Source organism: Heteronotia binoei, chromosome 14, assembly GCF_032191835.1.
Source record: "Heteronotia binoei isolate CCM8104 ecotype False Entrance Well chromosome 14, APGP_CSIRO_Hbin_v1, whole genome shotgun sequence".
Lineage (NCBI taxonomy): Eukaryota > Metazoa > Chordata > Lepidosauria > Squamata > Gekkonidae > Heteronotia > Heteronotia binoei.
In genome coordinates, this window is record NC_083236.1 from 19,497,810 (window position 1) to 19,518,417 (window position 20,608).

General features: G+C 42.8%; 2 protein-coding genes across 8 annotated transcripts in view; one reads left to right on the top strand and one right to left on the bottom strand.

Moving 5' to 3' along the window:
• Positions 1 to 20,608, bottom strand: part of SHISAL1 (shisa like 1) — a 401,371-nt gene that overhangs the window by 119,050 nt on the left and 261,713 nt on the right. The gene's annotated exons all lie outside the window — the stretch shown is intronic.
• The window catches only part of MTA1 (metastasis associated 1), a 116,173-nt gene that overhangs the window by 15,057 nt on the left and 80,508 nt on the right, over positions 1 to 20,608 (top strand). For 5 of the 6 annotated variants that reach the window (XR_009556184.1, XM_060253893.1, XM_060253895.1 and 2 more), the window contains exons 3-6: positions 2,087 to 2,180; positions 6,598 to 6,724; positions 6,871 to 6,934; positions 17,302 to 17,419. Coding sequence is in view for 5 of the 6 variants with exons in the window: in XM_060253893.1 (XP_060109876.1) it covers positions 2,087 to 2,180; positions 6,598 to 6,724; positions 6,871 to 6,934; positions 17,302 to 17,419 (403 nt within the window). In the remaining variant the exon portion in view is untranslated. Of the gene's footprint in view, positions 1 to 2,086; positions 2,181 to 2,784; positions 2,825 to 6,597; positions 6,725 to 6,870; positions 6,935 to 17,301; positions 17,420 to 20,608 lie in introns of those variants that run through there. The other variant, XM_060253894.1, reaches the window with a different exon arrangement.

Genomic DNA, 20,608 nt, shown 5'->3' on the forward strand with positions numbered 1-20,608 from the left:
GGGCTGATGGGAGTTGTAGGCAGAAAACGTCTGGAGAGCTACCGTTGGCCACCCCTTATCTAGGGGGACAATCAAGTACCCAGAATTGCCTATAAAAACTAGCAACTGAAAGAGGACGGGTTAGACTCCTGAATTTAAGGCCTATTATAAGGCTTTTAAATCTTTACTTTATCCTTTATTGGGGTCGCACCATCTTTGTAACCAAAATGTATACTGTCTGTAGTTCAGGCATCCAGAGAAATTGGCTTAACACAGAAATCTGACTTATTGACATTTGTACAATTGAACCTATGGGGCAGCTCTAATATTAAAATTGCAGGAAAATCTTCTGCATGGCTGATAAAGGATGAGTCTGAACAAGAAACACCAATAAAAAAGCAGAAGGTTGAGTAGGTTTAGTTAAGCTGATTAGGGCACTTTGAGCAGAAGACCTTTTAGGGTCATACTGAGCTTCTAATTTTGTAACTATCACATTTTAGATTTAGAACAGCACAGGTAATTTTAAATGGCAGTGGGTAGAATAAGAAGGCTAAAAGTAGAAAGATTCATCTCCCTATTTATAACAATTTTTAATTTTTTTTTGTTACTTCTGTTTTTATCTTTCATTTGCTTTGTTGGCCATTATAATGAGCCTGTATGATTCATTATGATTTTTCCTAACCTTGGCTGATTTTCCAGCATCTCTGGCGTTTGGAGTAATGCATAATGGGGGATTTTTCTCTTTCTGGGAAAGAAGTTAATCTTTCCTTTCCTGCTATCAGTCTGCCAGGTGAAATTAAAAGTCAGCATTCATCCTCACCCATTCCAATGGGATTGGGCAGCTAATTTTGTGTGAGGGAGCAGGGTCTTTGTATGACATATAAAATTCTCCCCGTCCCACTCACCAAGGAGCTCATGTCTGCAGAGTGGCTGCTTCCATGTTGAGGAGGGTGCTCTCATACGTCAGGCTTGCTGATTGAATTCAGGAACTGGATTGAGAGAGCTGTAGGTGAAATGATCTTTAGCTGAGTTAAGGGATTTCTTGTTATTTTTCTTGCCTTCCTTCCTCTTTGATTGTTAGCCCAGGTTAGCATTTCTCTTTTTGGCCAAGTACCAGCGCTTTTTGTTTTTACTTGGTGAGCACACAGTTTAAATTCTGACTCTCAGCTATGGTCTCTGATCCCTCTCCAGATGTTTTTTGCCTACAACTCCTATCAGCCCCAGTTAGCATGGCTGATGGCTGGGGCTGATGGGAGTTGTAGGCAAAAAACATCCGGAGAGCTACCGTTGGCCACCCCTGCTCTAGAGGAGATCCAACTGCTCTGTCCCTTTACTCCTCTAGGGGCAGCAGAATGCTTGGCATCAATGTTTAGGCATACTGTTTGGAGAATTCTAGGAATTATCAACAACTGTATTTTGCTTTTGTGTTTGAATTCAGTCTTTATGTACAGGCTTTTAAACTCTTTCAAGGTTTTATAAGTCCAAAGCACTCCTGCTTGTGAAAGGAGCTGCTACCAAAGAGGTTAAAGGGGTAATGTAGCCCCCAGATTACAGGAAGATCCCAAAACCTGGTTGGTAGCAGCAGAATACAGTACCCAGCCTACTCTGAGACTTAATGGGGCAGGAGGAAGAGAGGAGTGAGAAGTGGTGAGGGGGTGCACATCTGTTTGCTGTTTGGAAAGAGCGCCTTATCTGGAATTTTTTCCTTATCCATTCACCCCTGCTTCTTTGATAGCAGTCTATTCAGTTCAACTCCACTGTATCTGTATTTACCTTTTTATTCCTTTTACTTTGTAATCTTTTATTTTTATGATTGCATTTCTGATGACCCACTTCTTTTGTGTCAATTAAGCTATGAAGTGTGTATGTTTCATACTAGTCAGGTGTTTGCCCAGTGGGACATTGTAAGAATCCTTTCAATGTGTATACATGAAGGTCTGATTGAGTCTGAAAACCTATATCAAGAAATATTTGGATTGAAGCCATCCAGTATTTTTTTTCCTATTGATGGCGTATTTAAATTCAAAGCATTTGAACAGATAGAATTTCATTGAAATCATAGTAGTTTTAATTTGTACTTCAAATTATTTTCTGCTTATTGTTGCAGACAGCCAATGGAAATGTGGAAGCAAAAGTGGTCTGTTTCTATAGAAGGCGGGACATATCGAACACTTTGATTGTCTTGGCTGACAAACATGCAAGTAAGCTTATTTATTACTAGTGAATCACTTGAAGGTTAAGTTTACTAAATTAATACATTGCTTATGATTTGGTATTAAAGACCATAGAGAATGCAAATGATGTTGCAGTTGTTTGCTTACAGTATCCAAGAGAATCTGTGATGTTTGATAAAACAGTTTAAATCTCCAAGTGTGTTTATTTCCCTAAAAAATCTTGCAAAAATAGAGCCATGCTTGAAAGACTGCCTTTCCTTCCTGAAACTTCCAATAGGTTCTCATTTTAGCATGCTCAGAGGAAATCCTTCACTTCCTGAATAGCACCATCATCTGGAAGGGAGGCAGAGATGATAGGTCACTTCCTTGGAAGGTCTCTTTCTTCCTAGGCCTGATACTGGTAGAATAGAAACTTAAAAAAAAAAAAAACCATTGCAGATATGTAAGTTGGGGCCATGATTTAAGGTATGCAATGTGGACTTCTGCTCCAAGAAAGCATCCCCCATGTTTTGCTCTCTTTTTCCACATCATAACTTCTGCTAGATCATGTCTTCTGAATTCACCACATTCTGTGTTTCTCTGACAGTGGCAGCCAAGTATATGGATCAGGGCAGGGAAGTGTGGGACATCAGGATTATGTTTAGCTGAGATTTCTTCCCCGCAGAACATTTGTAAAGGGTTTTTATGTAATTTGTATTGGGTTTTTCTGTTTTTTGTAAACTACTTTGGGAACCAGTTTTGTTTGAAAAGAGGTATAAAAATCTGAGTAGAACATTAATGCGATAAATGGGAAGGCCACTTGGAGGCTTGTTTCTGTGGGGCTGTAGCTTTCCGTGCTCCATTTATGTGATTTAAGGAGTAGGTAAAGCCGGATAGCCAGTTAGGAAGATAGAAGATAGATTGTTCTTGGAACACTGTCAGGAATAGATGTTAAACTCCTTTTGACTTGGGGTAAAAGCATCATTTTATAGCTGATCACGGTACTGATAAGATTTTAAGTAGTTGGCTACCAAATGTGTGTTCCTTCAGCCTTCTAATATTTCTTAGACGAAGGTATCAACTTTCCTGTGAATGAATGAATAGGCCCAGGAGCAGAGGCTGACAACCCAGTGGAGTGGCCTATTTTGGCAGAAGTGGTGCCAAAACAATTCAGTCTGAGTAACGCAGAAAGTGGGAATGAAAAGTTCAAACAAGCAGGCAGACAGAAGTAGACAAAAGCAGTGAAGCAGTAGACCATGTTTGTGAGGCAGAATTTGCCATTTTAGTCTCTACTGTTGCTCTGTAATTTTAGATTTTATATATTTTAATCGGTTTCAACTGTTGATTGTCTTTTATGATGTAACCCGCCCTGAGCCTTGGGCTAAAAATTGAATAAAATAAATAAATAAATAATGATGTCTAGACACAATATTGAAGCTCTTAACACAGGGGTGGGGAACCTTTTTTCTGCCAAGGGCCATATGGATTTTTATAACATCATTCGCGGGCCATACAAAATTATCAACTTAAAAAACAGTGGTCTGCCAAGGGCGAATGATTCAGGCCAGCAAAATTAATGCAAATAATTGTTTTTCTATTTGAAGTCATGTGAGGAGAGCCTAATCTGACACATGCACACGCACACACACGGTCTGCCGCCCTAGGCAAATGCTTAGGTCCAGGGCTTTTTTGTAGAAAAAGCCCAGCAGGAACTCAGTAGCATATTGGACCACATCCTCTAATATTAGCATATTAGGTCACACACATTAGCATATTAGGTCACACCATCTGGGATAATCAATAAATAAAAAGTGGGAATAAAGGGGAATAAACGGGAACAAAGAAATGGGGGGAAGAAAGGGAAATAAAGAAACGAGGGGAAAACTTACCTGAACTGTGACAGTAACTTTTCCAGGCCCTGCAGCAATTCTGGCTGGCTGGCCAGGCCCCAGGGAGGCTGCCGCACAGTACATCTGGGCCCTGTGATCCCTGCCTGGCCCTGGGAAGGCTGCTGCACTGCATGGCTGGGCCCCATGATCCTCGCTGGCCAGCCAGGCCCCAGGGAAGCTGCCACATGGCTCGGTTTGGCCCAGCAATCCCCGAGGGCCACACCAAGTGACCTCAAGGGCTGCATACAGCCCTTGGGATGGAGGTTCCCCACCCTTGTCTTAAGAGGACATTGGGCTCATTTTATATGGTTTCATTGATCAGAGAGCTGAAGATAGATGATAGACTAATAAATGAGGAGCACCGAGACATAAAGGGACTGGACCATGATCAGTTAGTGAATCTTTGGTGCAGAGAATTTTGAAATAGAAATTCACTACAGGGCTTTAAGAGTAATGCCTTATCTCCCACACAAATTAAAGACTTGTCGTGTCTGCTATGGACCAGAGACTGTCCCTTGCTGTGTTGCTAGGAAATTATAACCAGGGCACCAACAAATGCTGCTTTTCCCCACACAAAAATCACTCTTTTTTCCCTTTCTCTTTCCATACTGCAACACTTCACATGGGATTTGTTTCTGTGTGCGTGGGCTCCCTTTGTCTCACACACACATTCATACCCACCCATCTGTCAGTTGTTATCAATAAATGTATTTATTTCAGTTACATCTTGGAGCTCAAGGTAGTATACATTGCTGGGAGTTCTTCCACTTAAAAATAATAAGAAAGCATGCTTGCATAACAGGTGTCCAGTGAAGTATTCATATTATTGTGTGCTTTCACATGGCAACTGTTTGCAAGTGGATTTTGCTATTTTTACACAGTAAAAATCTAGTTGCAAAGCTCATTATTTAGTGTGTGTGTTGTTTTAGATATTTAGTTCTTTAATAAATATTTTTAGTTTTGTTTCTTATTATCCCTTGGTCTCAGTGTCTGTCTTTCCTTCACCTAAAATAGGTATTAGTGCAGGAGCTTAGTGAAAAAATATTTTACACATCATACTGCAGGTAGGAAGCATATATGTGTGGATCTTTGAGGATCACTTAGGGTGATCACAGACTGGCAATTTGGGCCAACTCAGAGACGCCTCTGAAATCAACCCAAATAATCCCTCCAGATGGCAACATCTGCCGCCCGTCCTTGTCCCATACTCACCCCGTCCTCCAGGTTATGCAGAGCAAGTCAAAAAGTTACCTGCTGCCTTCTTGCCGTCTGGATGGGGAAGGGTGCAAGCAAGGCGACTTGGCTATGTGTCGGTGCCAAGCTGCCCCAAGCCGCTTTCGCTTTTTTTTTTAAAAAAAAGAAACCAGCCAGAACGCTTGAGCGCTTGACCCATGAGGGGGGGAAGAGGAGAGCCAGTTTGGTGTAGTGGTTAAGTGTGCGGACTCTTATCTGGGAGAACCAGGTTTGATTCCCCACTCCTCCACTTGCACCTGCTAGCATGGCCTTGGGTCAGCCATAGCTCTGGCAGAGGTTGTCCTTGAAAGGGCAGCTGCTGTGAGAGCCCTCCACCCCACTCACCTCACAGGGTGTCTGTTGTGGGGGAGGAAGGTAAAGGAGATAGTGAGCCGCTCTGAGATTCGGAGTGGAGGGCGGGATATAAATCCAATATCTTCTTCTTCCAGCTTCTGAAGCGCCTCCGTGTCTCAAGGCGCCCGGCCACCTGGCCCAATTCAGAATGCCTCCCAACCGCCCCAAACTGCCCTTCTGTTAGCAGCCCTAGAGACACTTTCTGCCACTCCCAAATACAGAATGCAACTGCAGAAGTTCCCCAGGAGGCCAGAGAGCCTAAAGACAGTTCTGCAGAAAAAAGCAGTCAGTTCTTTAACCCCCACAGTGTATTTCCAGCATATCTTCCAGTATGCATTTTTCAAATTTGCCTTGCCACATAGTATTTTCATTTATATTCCCCAAAGAATTCAAAATTTATTATTTTTTACTTCATTTATTTTTAATTTTTATTTAACAGAATTTATATCTTGCCTGTCTACCCTCATATGGGCCACGAAAGGGGCTAACAAATACAAGCATGCATAAGAAAATGACGGCTTAAAAACCATTAAAACAAAAAGCCCCGCATCACTAAAACAACTAAAGCTACAGCTAAGCTACATAAAAACAAAACATTGTTACTGATGTAACACCTAATGAAAATAATAGGACTATACTGTAAGAGAATGGTTCAGCAGAGCATTTTATAAAGGGAAAGGAAGTATTTAGAAGCATTAAATCCCTGGAGATTTTGGGGTGGAACCTGGAGAAGGGGCAGGGTTTGCTCAGAGGAAGGGAGTTCAGCCAAGATGTAATGCCATGCAGTCCACCTTCTGTCACTGCACTTTTTGCCGTAATCTGGAGATCAGTAATTCTGGGAAAACTCACGGCCCCACTTTGAGGCTGGCAACCCTATTGTACAGTTATTATATTGGCTTACCTCTGGTATCTGGCACAGCGTTTTGGTTGATCTGGAATGACTTACGGCTTGTCTCATTTTCAGAGATTAATATTTTTCTCCCTTATAGGAGAAATGGAAGAAGAGATGGAAAACTCGGAAATGGTGGATTTACCAGAGAAACAGAAACATCAACTGAGACATCGAGAACTGTTTCTCTCACGGCAGCTGGAATCCTTACCTGCCACACACATTAGGTACAGTCTCAGTAACTAAATAAATCCACTTTTAATCCTTTTGTGTAAAAGTTTTATTATACTTTCTAAGCACATCTTTTTTTATAATACAATAGCTCCAAATACTATTCCCCCCACACAACTTATGACTTTTTCTTTTTATTTAGAGGCAAATGCAATGTTACTCTGTTAAATGAGACAGAATCCCTTAAATCGTATCTGGAACATGAGGTATGAACCCATTTTGAACACGGAAAAACTTGAAATTGTTGTCCTGTTGTGCTTATAAGTACTTAGCATTTTATTGTATTGCTTTTAATCAAAGTAACATTTTAAATGTGATATACATGTTTTACAGAAGTTATTAACAATTTAAATGGGTTTCTGTTAATTTTCAGTCTGGTGAACCACTTGTTTCCAAATACCAATGTTTTTAAAGGGTTTTCTTTCTAATTAGGTGGTCAGTTTTATCATACAGAACATATTTAATTTATGTAACCATTCTTTTCTACTTTGAGAATAATTTTTCCTTTGCCATCTAGTGAATGAAATGCTAGTGGTCCCAACAGCATATAAAACTAACTCTTGCATGGAAATCGGAATGCTTACAAGAATAGTACTCTTTCCACTTTTCACAGACTGCCACATTTGCACTTACCACCAACCATAACAGCCACATGGCTGCAGTGTACTCTGTGATTTGCCCACCAACCATACACACATACAGTGATATAAATATATAATTATTTTACCATAGTATTTTAAAATACCAGATTACCTCTGAGCATGTAGGGTTATCTTTTCCTTCCACTGTTGAACTTTAGCCTGCCCTTATCTCTGTGGAGTGAGGGGGAGGGCTTCCCTCTCTGTTTTCTTTTGTGTTCCTCAGCATGAGACTTAGTAGCTCAGGATGGAGAGTGAGATCGCCAAGGCACCTGAAGGAGAGCAAGCCGACTGGGGAAGAGGGGGATAAAATCCACCACCACTCCACTCCACTTTGGCCAGCTTGCTCTTTTCCTGGGTGGCTTCAATGGGGGAGATTTTACTCTCTCTTTTCTGCATCCAGCTTGTTCTCATCCTGACAGCTGCCTGCATACTGGGATGAGAGCAAGGAGGCCATAGAGAAGGAAAGGGTGTGTGTGGGTAGGATGGGCTTTTCCATCCCTGGGATGAATCCAGTGGCCCACAGGTTTGCAACTCACCCATCCTCCATGTTTCAAGGTGGAAATGACCTGTCATTGACAAGCACTACCAGGCAAAGGCCTTATCCACTCTGCTGGAACATTGGGCATATACTACACTGGGAAATAGCACTCAGAAAAGCTGCATATGACATACCTGAGTCACTGAGTGAATATCAGTGGCTTACAAAATAATTGGGCAGAAATTCTGGTGTAGAAACTTTTCTAAAACCAATGCCAGTAGAAATACTTTCCACAATCATTTGCCAGTATTTAGCAGCACCTGGACATCACCACCACAAATGAAAATCATGATGTTATCAAGACCATATTTAGTATATTATGCAGCTGTTTTTCTCAGTGTTTGAAGTGGGTTAAATAGATTACAGCAGTAAGTCTTAAAACAACCTTATGAGGTAGCCTACTGTCATCTGCCTTGAGACTATAATGTTAAAAAAAAGCCATGACAGGAAATGACAAATATCCAATGAATTCATGGCTTTGTGGGCTAGGGTGTCTAAGTAGGCAGCTGTGAGTTAAATGATAAATGGTCTCACTCTTTGAAACAGCTCGATGCATTCATTCAGTCCACAGCTCGTTCTCTTAACCAACACATTAGATTGTACTTAATGTCTGGGTTTTTATTGTTGTTGCAGATTCTTCCCTTTTAAGATAGTGCTATTATGAAATCTCAGGAACCAGGTACAGGGCTACTCTAAAAGCGATTTGAGCTACAAAAAGGTCGTGCTTGTTTCATGCTTGGTTAGTGCTAATAGATAACAGCCATTGTTTAAATGGCATCTTTGGCAATTCAGTATCCATTAGCAATACAGCAGCTGGATTCTTCTTGTAGCAGTGCAATCTGAGTGTTTGGGTACGCTCATGCGGTGGTTGTGGAAAATACTGTCAAGTCGCAGCCAACTTAACGGTGGCCCCCAAAGTGTTTTCAAGTCAAGAGTTGATCAGAAGTGGTTTGCCATTCCTTGCCTCTGCGTTGCAGCCCCTGAACTTTCTCTGAGGTTTTCCATCCAAATACTAACCAGGGCTGACCCTGCTTACCTTCCAAGATATGATGAGATTGGGCTAGCCTGGGCAATCCAGGTCATAGCGAAGGATAAAACACAACGGCACACTTGAAACTTACCTATAGACCATATGGTCTGTTTACGATCACCAGCAAGCCAGAACTAGAAGCCAGAGCAGGGTTGCAAATCCTGGTTTGTATTAACTGTGGTCCAATGTAATGCCGAAATTGGAAAATCAGACTTACAGTCATTGGCCTGCCTCCAGAGCACAACTGGTACAGGCTTAGATTTGTCAATTTGCTCAGCTATGTGGAAAGAATTGAAAACAAAAACTGTCAAGGAGCTCTAAACTGTGGTGTGCCCTAGATATGAGCACACATGAATATGTGAAGTTGCCTTATACTGAATTAGACCCTCGGTCTATTAAAGTCACTGTTGTCTACTCAGACCAGCAGTGGCTCTCCAGGGTCTCAGGTGGAGGTCTTTCACATTACCTCCTGATCCTTTTAACTGGAAATGCTGGGGATTGAACCTGGGGTCTTTGGTTTGCTGTCATGAGTTCTTTTGATTTCAGCTTTCACATTTAGAATTAACACTCCAGTAGCAACTACAATCATTGATTTGTTGTGACATCAATGTGAACAGTACCAGCAATGGTAGAATGAATGATAGTTGTTGGACAACTATACTTTAACGTTAACTGAAGTTTCCAAGTTCAATACTGTTCAAGTACAGTATAAATTCAACTACAATACAGTCCATTTTATTCCCAATCCCCAAGATGGAGTCTGCTTTTTTAACCATTGTTGCACATTAGGTCAATATTTTAATTGAGTTATCCACTGTAACCTTAAGAACTTTTGACTTGTCTTTTCCCTAATGCATAATGTTTCTATCAGTTTTCTTTGTCCCACCCACCTCCATCCCATTTTCAGTTATTGGACTGTCATCATCGTTAAACCACTTTGTCTCCCCCCTGCCTAAAGACAATTTCATTTTTTAAAAGAATATCTTGTGGTAGTGTTGTAATAATAGTTTAAGCAGGTTATCTGAATTCCCAGCCTTTATTTTTTTAAAAAGAGTAATCCTCTAGCACCTTCTTTTCTGGAGACATGCCTTTCCCCTTATATATCCATGAAGGAATGACTAGAAACGTACTTTTTCAAATTTTAGGGCTTTTTACAAAAAAAATAGGGTGTGCTCTGAGACCACTGATAATGACACTGATGACGAGTGCTTCCCCTTCAAAATCTTCATTATTAAAGCCACAAAATAAACTGACTTCACAACTGTAATAGTGCACAGGGAGGGCAGACATGCAGAAGAACCCTGCCCGAACCAATTCCAGTGCCTGTGGATCGACTCCCAAGATCAGAAGTAACTCCAGCATGTGGAAAAATCCAAATCTTTTAGAAATCTCTCTTTTGAAAATGATGTTCTTGAGAATCTTTCTTCCTTGTGAATTAGAGGAAGCAGGCGGGTCCTTACTGACACAGCATTAGAATGCAGCATGGCTTTTCTTTTGTTTTTTTTCTGATTTTTTTTTTATGGTGGTACAGAAGCTACAATTGGAATGTGGAGAAACCTCAGAAATGCTAAGTTGACGTGGTAACTTTGCTGTATACTTTTGTTATGCAGCCATGTGATATTTAAATCTATTTACTTGTTATTTACAGTCCACCTTTCTTACCTCTAAGATCTCATTCCTCCAAGAGTTCCTACTTGAGCAGGACATGGACCTGGCTTGCGTGACTGAGACCTGGGTGCGAGACGGAGAGATGGTAGCTCTCTTCCAAACGGCTCCCCCAGGATACTCAGTCTTTCACCAATCACGGACTAGCGGGCGGTGGGGGGGGGAATGGTGGCCCTATTCATACGAGAGGCTTACTTCTTTTGGGCTCTCCCGGCCCCAGAGATCAATGGTATTGAATGTGCCAGTCTGACGTGGGACGTTGGGGAGGGGTTGGTGATATGGCTGGTGCACCGTCCGCCTAATGCACCAGCCAGCGCCGTACAATCCCTGATGGAGGCCGTAGCAGCCTGGGCATTGGAGTACCCAAGGCTAATGATCCTGGGCAGCTTCAATGCCCTATATGGTTGAGGACCTGCCTACCTTAGGGACTGTCTCTGCCCATATATTCCTCAGAGGGTACTCCAATCTGTTTCTCAAAACCTATTGGTAATCCCCGAGCCGAAGGAGGCCAAACTGAAAGTCACCAGGAAAAGGGCCTTTTTGATCGCTGCCCCCCACTGGTGGAACCAACTGCCAGAGAAAGTGCGGGCCTTGCGGAATCTTGGCCAGTTCCGCAAGGCCTGCAAAACCATCCTCTTCCAGCTGGCTTTTAATTAACATGGAGCCTACATTGTAGATGGAATGCCGTCGCACTGAAAATCTGAATAAGATATAATACCTAGATCTTAGCACCAAATGAAATGAAATGCTGATTTTAATTATTGAATGTATGATTTTATAGAATGTACTATTTTATAATATGTATTGTGGACTTTTTATGTTGTGAGCCACCCTAAGCCTGCTTCGGTGAGGAGGGTGGGATATAAATCAAATAGATTAAATTAAATTAAATTACCTTTTACGTCAGTGTGCAGTCAATAGGATGAGGAGACACCTAATAACGCAATAGTGCTAGGATTGCAGAAATTTAAAACAAGGCATAAGCATGCAACATGACATGTTAAAACAATGCAAGAAACAGTGTTAAGTAAGTAGAAATATAATGCAATGAGAGCAAGATAACAACATACAACAAGAGACAATACATAGTAGCAGTATGGTCCATAGTCCTATTCCCTTTACTGAAGTGTCTTTTTGAATCAAGACTTGTTACTTCCTGACTTGGGTAGTCTTTTTAACTCAGATATTAAGACATGCCTGTGAGGCTTACAGGATGCTGGAAGATGCTGATCAACTAGATGTTACCCTGTTCTCACTGTGAGTGGAGTTTACTTTGGCTGTCAGATATTTGCCTGTGCTTAGATATCATGGAAAACAAACCATGATTTGTTGGATTAATATAGCAGTGATTGAAACAAACCAGCCTACTTGAAAATCCTGGATTGTCTTCTGATTGCTTCCTTTCCCACCACTATGCAAGATCCTCACTTGTCACCCTGAGTACCCTTATCCTGCTCCCTATTTTGATCCGCTGCAGTACATGGAGGAAAGGGGTGGCAAAGTCCAGAGCAAGTGAAGTTTCTTTACAGATCTCTGGACTACTCTCAGCCAAGTTGGTTGTTAGCCACACACAATTGTCTGTCTAGCTGCTTCACAGACTAACTTTACAAACAGAGTAATTACTTATATGCAAGGAATGGCAGAGTTGGGGTCATCTCCCGGGCTGTGCTCAAGCATTACCCAGGTCATCTGGAAGGTGCCCCTGGTCTTGCCGCTCAGTAGGGTTGGCCATCTATAGGCACACCTCCTTTCACTCAGATGGTCTCCAGTATGATACGCCTACTGCTGCTGGCAAGCTAGGAAGGAGCTATTCCAAAGCACTGTGTGCTTACTTGGAGCACCTTGACAAGAGTCTCTGCAATGGTGTATGTAGTTCTTGGGGAATTCTACATTGGAGGTGGAACAGGAGTCCTCCATCATCAACATATAGGTCCTCCTGAACTCAAGTCTTTCTCACACCAGGCCCACCATCTTCTCACGTGAGATGCGGATCAAGGCTACAGTGAACTCTATCAAGGCTCAAAGCTTCTCTGAGAGTTTCAGCAACCCAGAATGCAGGTAATGTATGATCAATGGAACAAAAGTTAGCTATTAGGAGGGGAGATGTTTGATTCAGGTGAAAGGAATTTCATGCTATGGCACAAAGGAATGTACTTTGTTCCCTCCGGAGCTCTTGAGAGGGGAAGCTATAGGTCAGTTGAATGTGTGTATGGGGGTGGGGGATTGAATACCAGAAGTGCTAGGTGCAGGACCATTACTGGGGTATGTAACTGGGAGCTGTTGGGCAAGGTACTGTATATTAATATAAGATGGTACATGAGGGTGAGCAAACTCGGTTTTAAACTGACGTTCCTGGGGCAAATTTGTCCTAATGGTCCAGTAGAGCCTTTCCTCATCACAGATATTGGCCTTTCAGAGGTAAACTTCCCTCCCCTGTTTTGGCTGGGTGGTTTGTGTGATGAAGTGCTGTAGCTACTGTCCTTACAGTGGCACTCAGGAGCAGACAAAACATCCACAGAAAGGGCTCATCCCAGTCTCTTTATTGGAATTAATGATATTGTCTTGTGAAGATATAGGTGTATAGTTGGACAGGGCAGTTGCATCACCACAATAAAAATGGCCCCGATGGAAATGCAGAATCACGCACTCAGCAGAGACTTCCTCCTAGGTGGCAGAATGATCTTTGTTATCCCTCCCTTCCACGTTGGGAGAACAGCCAGTTCCTTGTCCTTCTCCATATCAGAGAAAGATCAGAGGGTGAGAATTCTAATTCAAACAGATAAGGCTCAGAAGGGCTGGATGCTATTCAGCCCATAGACTGATGCAAGGGTTTTTTCCTTTGAAAAAAGTTTTAACTCCCCAGCTCTCCATGCTTCCTCTATGCTCAGGTGGGAATCCCCAGTGATAGTTGGTTAGATTGGGTCAGATGGTCCTCTAGAGATTCAGCACTCTCACAACTGTCTAACTGTTCTTTAGAGTCAACTGCTCTGAGTATGTGTGCTCTGCTATTTAAACCCTTGGCTTCTTATGAACTGATAGTTTAAAAGTTGCTAGGTGGTTGCTGCTCCACAATCTGGTCAAAGAACATAAGAAGAGCCCTGCTGAATCGGACCAGTAGTCTGTCTTGTCCAGCATCCTGTATCACACAGTGGCCAACCAATTCCTCTGTGGGGGGGGGGGGGAGGGCAATAATAAGGCATGGAGATCAAGGCCTTCCTCTGATGTTGCTTCCTGGTTCTGGGATACAAAAACTTAGCGCCTCTGAATGTGGAGATGCCCCTCAGTCACCATGGCTAGTAGCCATTGACAGACTTATTTTCTATGAATCTGTCTAATCCCCTTGTAAAGCTATTTATTCCTTTTACCATCACTACATCCTCCAACAGTGAATTCCACGTTTTAATCTCTCTCTGTAAAGTATTTCCTTTTGTCCTTCCTGAACTTATTGTCCATCAGCTTCATTGGATGGCCTCAAGTTCTAGTATTTTGGGAGAGGGAGGAAAAAGTTATCTTTGTCAACTCTCTCTACCCCATGAGTAATTTTATAAACTTCTATCATATCCTCCCTTAGTTGTCTTTTTTTCTAAATGGACAGGTTCCAGAACCTTTAGCCTTTATTCATAGGGAAGGTACTCCTACCCCCTAACCATCATCTTGTGTACTTTTTCCAGCTCTGCAATGTCTTTTTTGACCAGAACTGTACATAGTATTCTAATTGAGGCTGCACCGTATATCTATACAGGGGCATTACAATATTGGCTGTTTTATTTGCAGTTCCTTTTCTAATAATCTCTAACATAGAGATTGCCTTTTTCACCATTGCAGCACACAGGTTTGACACTTTCATTGAAGCTATCTACTATGACCCCAAGATCCTTTCCCCTCTCAGTCTCAGCAAGTTCAGACACCATTAGCCTATACTTGAAGTTGGGATTTTTTTCCCAGTTGTCCCAATACAATACACTTTACATTATCTTACTCCTTTATCCCATTGTGGGTGGGGGGATGGCAAAGATCATCCTGATGCCTAGGAGGAAGTCTCCAGTTGACATCCCTTGTAATGCCACGAAGTGCCTTGAGAGGGATGCTCCAAGAGACAAGAAACCTCTGGATAGCCCAGGCAAGCCCAATCTCATCAGATCTCAGAATCTAAGCAGGGCCATCCCCAGCAAGTCCTTGCAATCCTAGCTCAGTGGAGCTTGCTCATCTTCCTGTCCGCTTTTGCATATTTTTCCATGAGAAAAAAACTTAGTTGTTTAATAATATAGCAGTACGTTACGATATCAGTGCTGAAAGAAGTTTTGAAACTTCACAGGAGTGTGAGGAATGAGAAAAAGAAAACAAATACAAGAAATAAAAATGTGTAAACCTGAACAAGAAATGCTAACATGGAATATTTTTCTTCTTCCTCTATCAAGGAACCGTGAAGAAGAAGAGCATCTTCATTCAGAAGAGGAAACTGAACATAGTTTTTCCTTTCTTGCCTTCTACTCCTCCTCCTCGGGCCCTGATTTCATGGGCAGAGGCAGTTCTGCATGACTGTTGGGCACTGTCTGCCTTGAAGGCAGGACTGTGGTTTACTCAGAAGGTGCATGTGTGTTGGCCCCACACAGCGCTTTGGATGTCCTGCTGTGACCCAAGAAATTTCTTGTCAATGGGGTTGCCAGTTTAGTGGAGACTTACTGGGACGATTTGCCAACACGATGGGCTGGTGAATGAGGAGGTTCTGGGGTCTGTGTGTGGTGGTGAACATACGCTGCAGCCACCCCCTCTCTCGGCTTGGCTTCGCGAACGAAGATTTAAGAAGGGTGCAATAGTCCATGTCTGCTGCAGGCTCGCTGGTGGCTGACAAGACCAATGTGGGACAGGCAGGTCCGGCCACAGTGGCTGCAGGGAAAAGTCTGATTTAGGGTTGGTGCTGCAGCAGTGTGATTCTTCCTCAATCTCCTTTTGTCCTCAAGACCAGCTATGCGTGTGTTCTCAAAGGAAGAGACAGCCTGGTGGATGGTGTGCCTCCATGCTTTGCGATCTGAGGCTAGGTCAGACCACTGGTGATGGTTGATGCGACAGGTGCCAAGGGATTTCTTCAAGGAGTCCTTGTACCTCTTCTTTGGTGCCCCTCTATTTCGATGGCCGGTGGAGAGTTCGCCATACAGGGCAATCTTGGGAAGGCGGTGGTTTTCCATCCTAGAAATATGTCCTGCCCAGCGCAGCTGCGTCTTCAGCAGCAGTGCCTCGATGCTGGTAACCTCCGCCCGCTTGAGGACTTCAGTGTTGGTCACAAAGTCACTCCAGTGGATGTTGAGGATGGTGTGAAGGCAGCGCTGATGAAAGCGCTCAAGGAGTCGCAGGTGATGCAGCCACCACACTAGATAGTTTTACTCTTCCAGAGCATTTGCATATGACAATGCTTGAAGACAATGTTAGATGTCAGCATTTGTCCGCATAGTGATAATGGGCTCTGCAGACTCCTGAGCTTCTGTTCTGGGCATGGTTGCACGTTCATTGTGCTGCATTTAAGTCTTAGCAGGTCCCTGGATATTTTAGTCACCATGTCCTAAGTGCATTTTCGTCTGCTCAAAAGCTTGCAATTCCACACAGCTGCTGCCTTCCATCTTTTTCCAGTCAGGCACTTCTCCACTGGAAACCTGGAAAGAAGGGACAGAAAATGATGTGCATAAGGTTGAGTGTTTGCAGGGAAGGAATCTTATCAAATGCCATAACTGGTCAATAACAAATGCCATAACTGGTCAATGTTGTCACTCAGGTGGCGATGCAGGGATGGCATTTGCAATAGTGTGGTTAATTAGTTTGTAGCACCAAGAAAAGCTCCATTATTTGGACAATATGACCAGTGGACAACACTTAGGTGTCACTATGAATGTGACGTCTGAATGCAGCTACTGTTTGCTTGAGAGAGAAAACTGATCGTTCTTTCTGTTTGGGGAAGACTTGAAACTGGCCTATTTCCATAGAACTATTCTTTCAGCATTGGCATTCTAGAGACTCTTCCACAGTATACTTGAGTTATTGTGGAAAGATGCTAGTCAGCAGGATGCATTGCTCAACATCATTCTTGTTCAGTGAAATGATTCTTATATACTGTGTGTGAATTATTGTTCTTTGAGTTGGTTGTTTCCTGGGAGACCTGACTACCTGACTTGCTTGAAAACAGACTAATGTACTCCAAATCAAGATACTGTACAAGCCTGTGCTGAACTTGTGTGAAGAACTCTGTGTTGTTTTCCTCTGCCATGTAACACTTTAAATAAAGCTGGCTACCAAATGTGTGTTCCAGGTGTGATTGTTTGCTTGCATACCCTTCCATAAACAAAAAGAAAGCATGAGGGTTTTCTCCCTCTGGTATTCAATTACTTGAGCGTTTGTATGTGTATGTGTGGGAGGGTCAAAGCGCATGGATGTTGAACAAAGTGTAAACATTAAACTGCATTTCACTCTAGCTAGCCAGGCATATGCCCTGCCATATATGCAGAAGGCATTTGAGATAATTATTACTTTAATGCTGATTGCAGGGATATCCCGTAGCATCCTAGAATGTAGAAAAGTCAGTAAAAGTATCTCTGTTGAAAACTGCATTCTGCAGGTCTTTAGGTGGTTAGCAATGGCACATTGTACTTTTTGAAACGATTTGAACTGTCAGGAATACTAATGTTACTATGGGTTTTTTTTCCGTTTTAGGACTTCTTTTTTTATTCACTAGTATATGATCCACAACAGAAGACTCTTCTAGCTGATAAAGGAGAGATCAGAGTTGGGAACAAGTACCAGGCTGACATAGTAGATTTACTGAAAGAAGGTAACTTCACATCTTATTTCTGCCTAAATCCATAAAGAAAGTATATCGTAGTGGGGAAAGAGCTGATGGAAGTGTGCTGGGCTATATGTTTTGAGAACCTGCCACCTATGGACTACCTCCTGTAAAGGTCATGCTTTCATGACTTCAGTGACAGAACTTCATTGATCCATTGAAAAGTTCTGTACTGCTAAGAAAACCAATATGACAGTTCTAACATTTTAAAAATAATACCAGTACAAGAAACATGCCAAATTCAAGACCCACAGTATACTCAATTAAATTGGTAAAAATGCAGTCTGTGGAGGATATCTAGAAGGATCGTCATACACTTTTAAAACATTAATCATGGCTGCTATTTCTGCAGTGGGACTTGGAATTTATTCATTGATGCTCTGTCTTTCTCCACAGTGGGGACCCAAATTGATTTCCCTTCTACCTTTTATCCTCACAACAGCCTTGCGAGGCAGGTTAGGTTGAGAATGTATGACAGGCCCAAGATCACCCAAGACAATTCCATGGCAAAGTGGGGATTCAGACCTGGATTTCTTTTACTGTACGCTGGCTTTAAGACTAGGATGGATGGATGGATGGATGGATGGATGGACAAACAAATGAATGTGGATCTTTCAGGTCCTAGTCTGACACTCAGATCACTACACCACCCTGGTTGTCTACAGAAATGGGGCTGCAATGGAAAAAGCCTTGTTCCTACAGAACAATGGGAACTTCTCACCAAGTTCCAGTTGGCAAGGGCTGCTATAAGGAAATGCACATCCTGAAATAGGCTGGTATGCCAGGTCTTTGCATTGGGCCTAAAACTAAACAGCTGTGTGTGCAGATCATGTTAAGATTAATGTTCAGCCATCAAGGTACCTTCTACAAGAAGACAGCTGCTACATTCTTCAATGACAATTTCCAAATAAGTCCATCAAACCGTGTAAGTTGTAGTTGCCAAACCTAGAGGCTACAGCTAATGAAGATGGAAATAGACTTGTTACAGGTTGCAAAACCTGAAGTTTTTCACTCAACTTAACTGGTAGTTTTTAAAGTTTAAACAAAGAACTGCCCCTCTCGTGTAGATAGGGGCTTTGGGGTCTGATTTGGATAGTGAAAGAGGTCATGACTCATGACTGAGAGACCCATGGACTGTATGTTTCTGCAGTTTCTTTTGCCAGACTGCTTCCCTTCTCAGTTGAGCTCAAGTGTTCTTGACTGGGAAGAGGAAAAGGTAAGCAATCTTAGGATGGTATTATTTACCTCATTTGTACCCCACTTTTCTCCCCAGTGGTCACTCAAAGCAACTTACATTACTTCCCCTCTTCCTTTTTATCCTCACAACAGCCCTGTGAGGTAGATTAGGTCAAAGGTGTATGACAGGCCCAAGATCACTCAGCAAGTTTTCATGGTAGTCTGGGGATTCGGTCTTCTCAGATCCTAGTACGACACTGAGATCACTACACCACACTGCCTGCCATAATGGTGCTAGCACCCAGTTCTGTGAATGTCCCCACTGATCCACTAACATCTCTTCTCTCAGCCAGTTCCTATAACAGTGTGTAATATCCCTCATTTCTTTAGGTGGGTGGTATAAACGAGTTCATCATGGAGTTTTATTTCTTTAGATATTTAAAGCATTTGTCAGATTGGACAAACAAAGGGTGATTTACTACTTTATTAGCTAAACAGTTGTAACATTTACTCTCTTCTAGAAATGCATGCAACATTTCAGTCTTTCTGTAACTATATACAACTGTAAAGTGGCTTTAAGCCCATCAGCTTGGTTTAGCTTTGTCTGCTTCACCAGCCCACAGCACCCAGTTGTTCAGCTTCATCTCAAAGGTCCTCTTCCTCTTACAGGTTTTAGCTGTTTGGGTTGTGTCTCTCAATCCCATATACAAACTGGAGCTATTTCTGAACTCCCCTTTCTGCTCCTTCCTTCACATGCTCTGACTTTTCCTCATCCTCCCGAGCACTCTGTCATCTTCATAACAATCAAATGTCTTCAGACCTGCATTCTTCCCTGTCTTTCCTAGTATACATTTCAGTACATGCTTCTGTTCAGGATTTGTTAAACCCTTTTTAAAAACAAATGTTGGACTCTGTTAGCCTGGCGTTCTCTTTCTTTCTTTCTTTCTTTCTTTCTTTCTTTCTTTCTTTCTTTCTTTCTTTCTTTCTTTCTTTCTTTCTTTCTTTCTTTCTTTCTTTCTTTCTTTCTTTCTTTCTTTTTCTTTCTTTCTTTCTTTCTTTCTTTCTTTCTTTCTTTCTTTCTTTCTTTCTTCTCCTCTCCTCTCCTCTCCTCTCCCTCCTCACCTCTCCTCTCCTCTCCTCTCCTCTCCTCTCCTCTCCTCTCCTCTCCTCTCCTCTCCTCTCCTCTCCTCTCCTCTCCTCTCCTCTCCTCTCCTCTCCTCTCCTCTCCTCTCCTCTCCTCTCCTCTCCTCTCCTCTCCCCTCCCCTCCCCTCCCCTCCCCCTCCCCTCCCCTCCCCTCCCCTCCCCTCCCCTCCCCCTCCCCTCCCTCCCCTCCCCTCCCCTCCCCTTCCCTTCCCTTCCCTTCCCCCTTCCTCCTTTAAATGTTTATGTGTGTGCATCTGGAAGCCGAACTTCTGGTGACTGACCCTTACTGGGGGGCTTGAGGATATTCAGGGAGGTGGCTGAATAAAGCCTGCCCATGTCCTCCCAACTACTGGTATTCCAAGGAGGTCTCCTATCCAAGAACTTGCCAAAGTCAACCCTGTTTAGCTTCCAAGATCTGATGAGATCAGGCTTGCCTGGGCTATCCAGGTCAGGGTGATGGGGGGTGTTACTGATCTATAGGAGTAGTGAGTGCTATACAACTAGCTAAAAAATAGGATGTGGGGATGAGATGAATGAGGGAGTGATATTGGCAGAATATTTTGAGTTGACCACAACAAATGAACCATATTCAGTTATGTTAAGGAAGCTAACCCCTCAAGGAGGGCATAATGGTGGACTACTAACAACATGCACTTCAAACCTAAGAGATGATGATGATATTGGATTTATATCCCGCCCTATACTCTGAATCTCAGAGTGGTCACAATCTCCTTTACGTTCCCCCCCCCCCGCCCCCCAACAGACACCCTGTGCAGTAGGAGAGGCTGAGGGAGCTCTTACAGCAGCTGCCCTTTCAAGGACAACTCCTGTGAGAGCTGTGGCTGACCCAAGGCCAT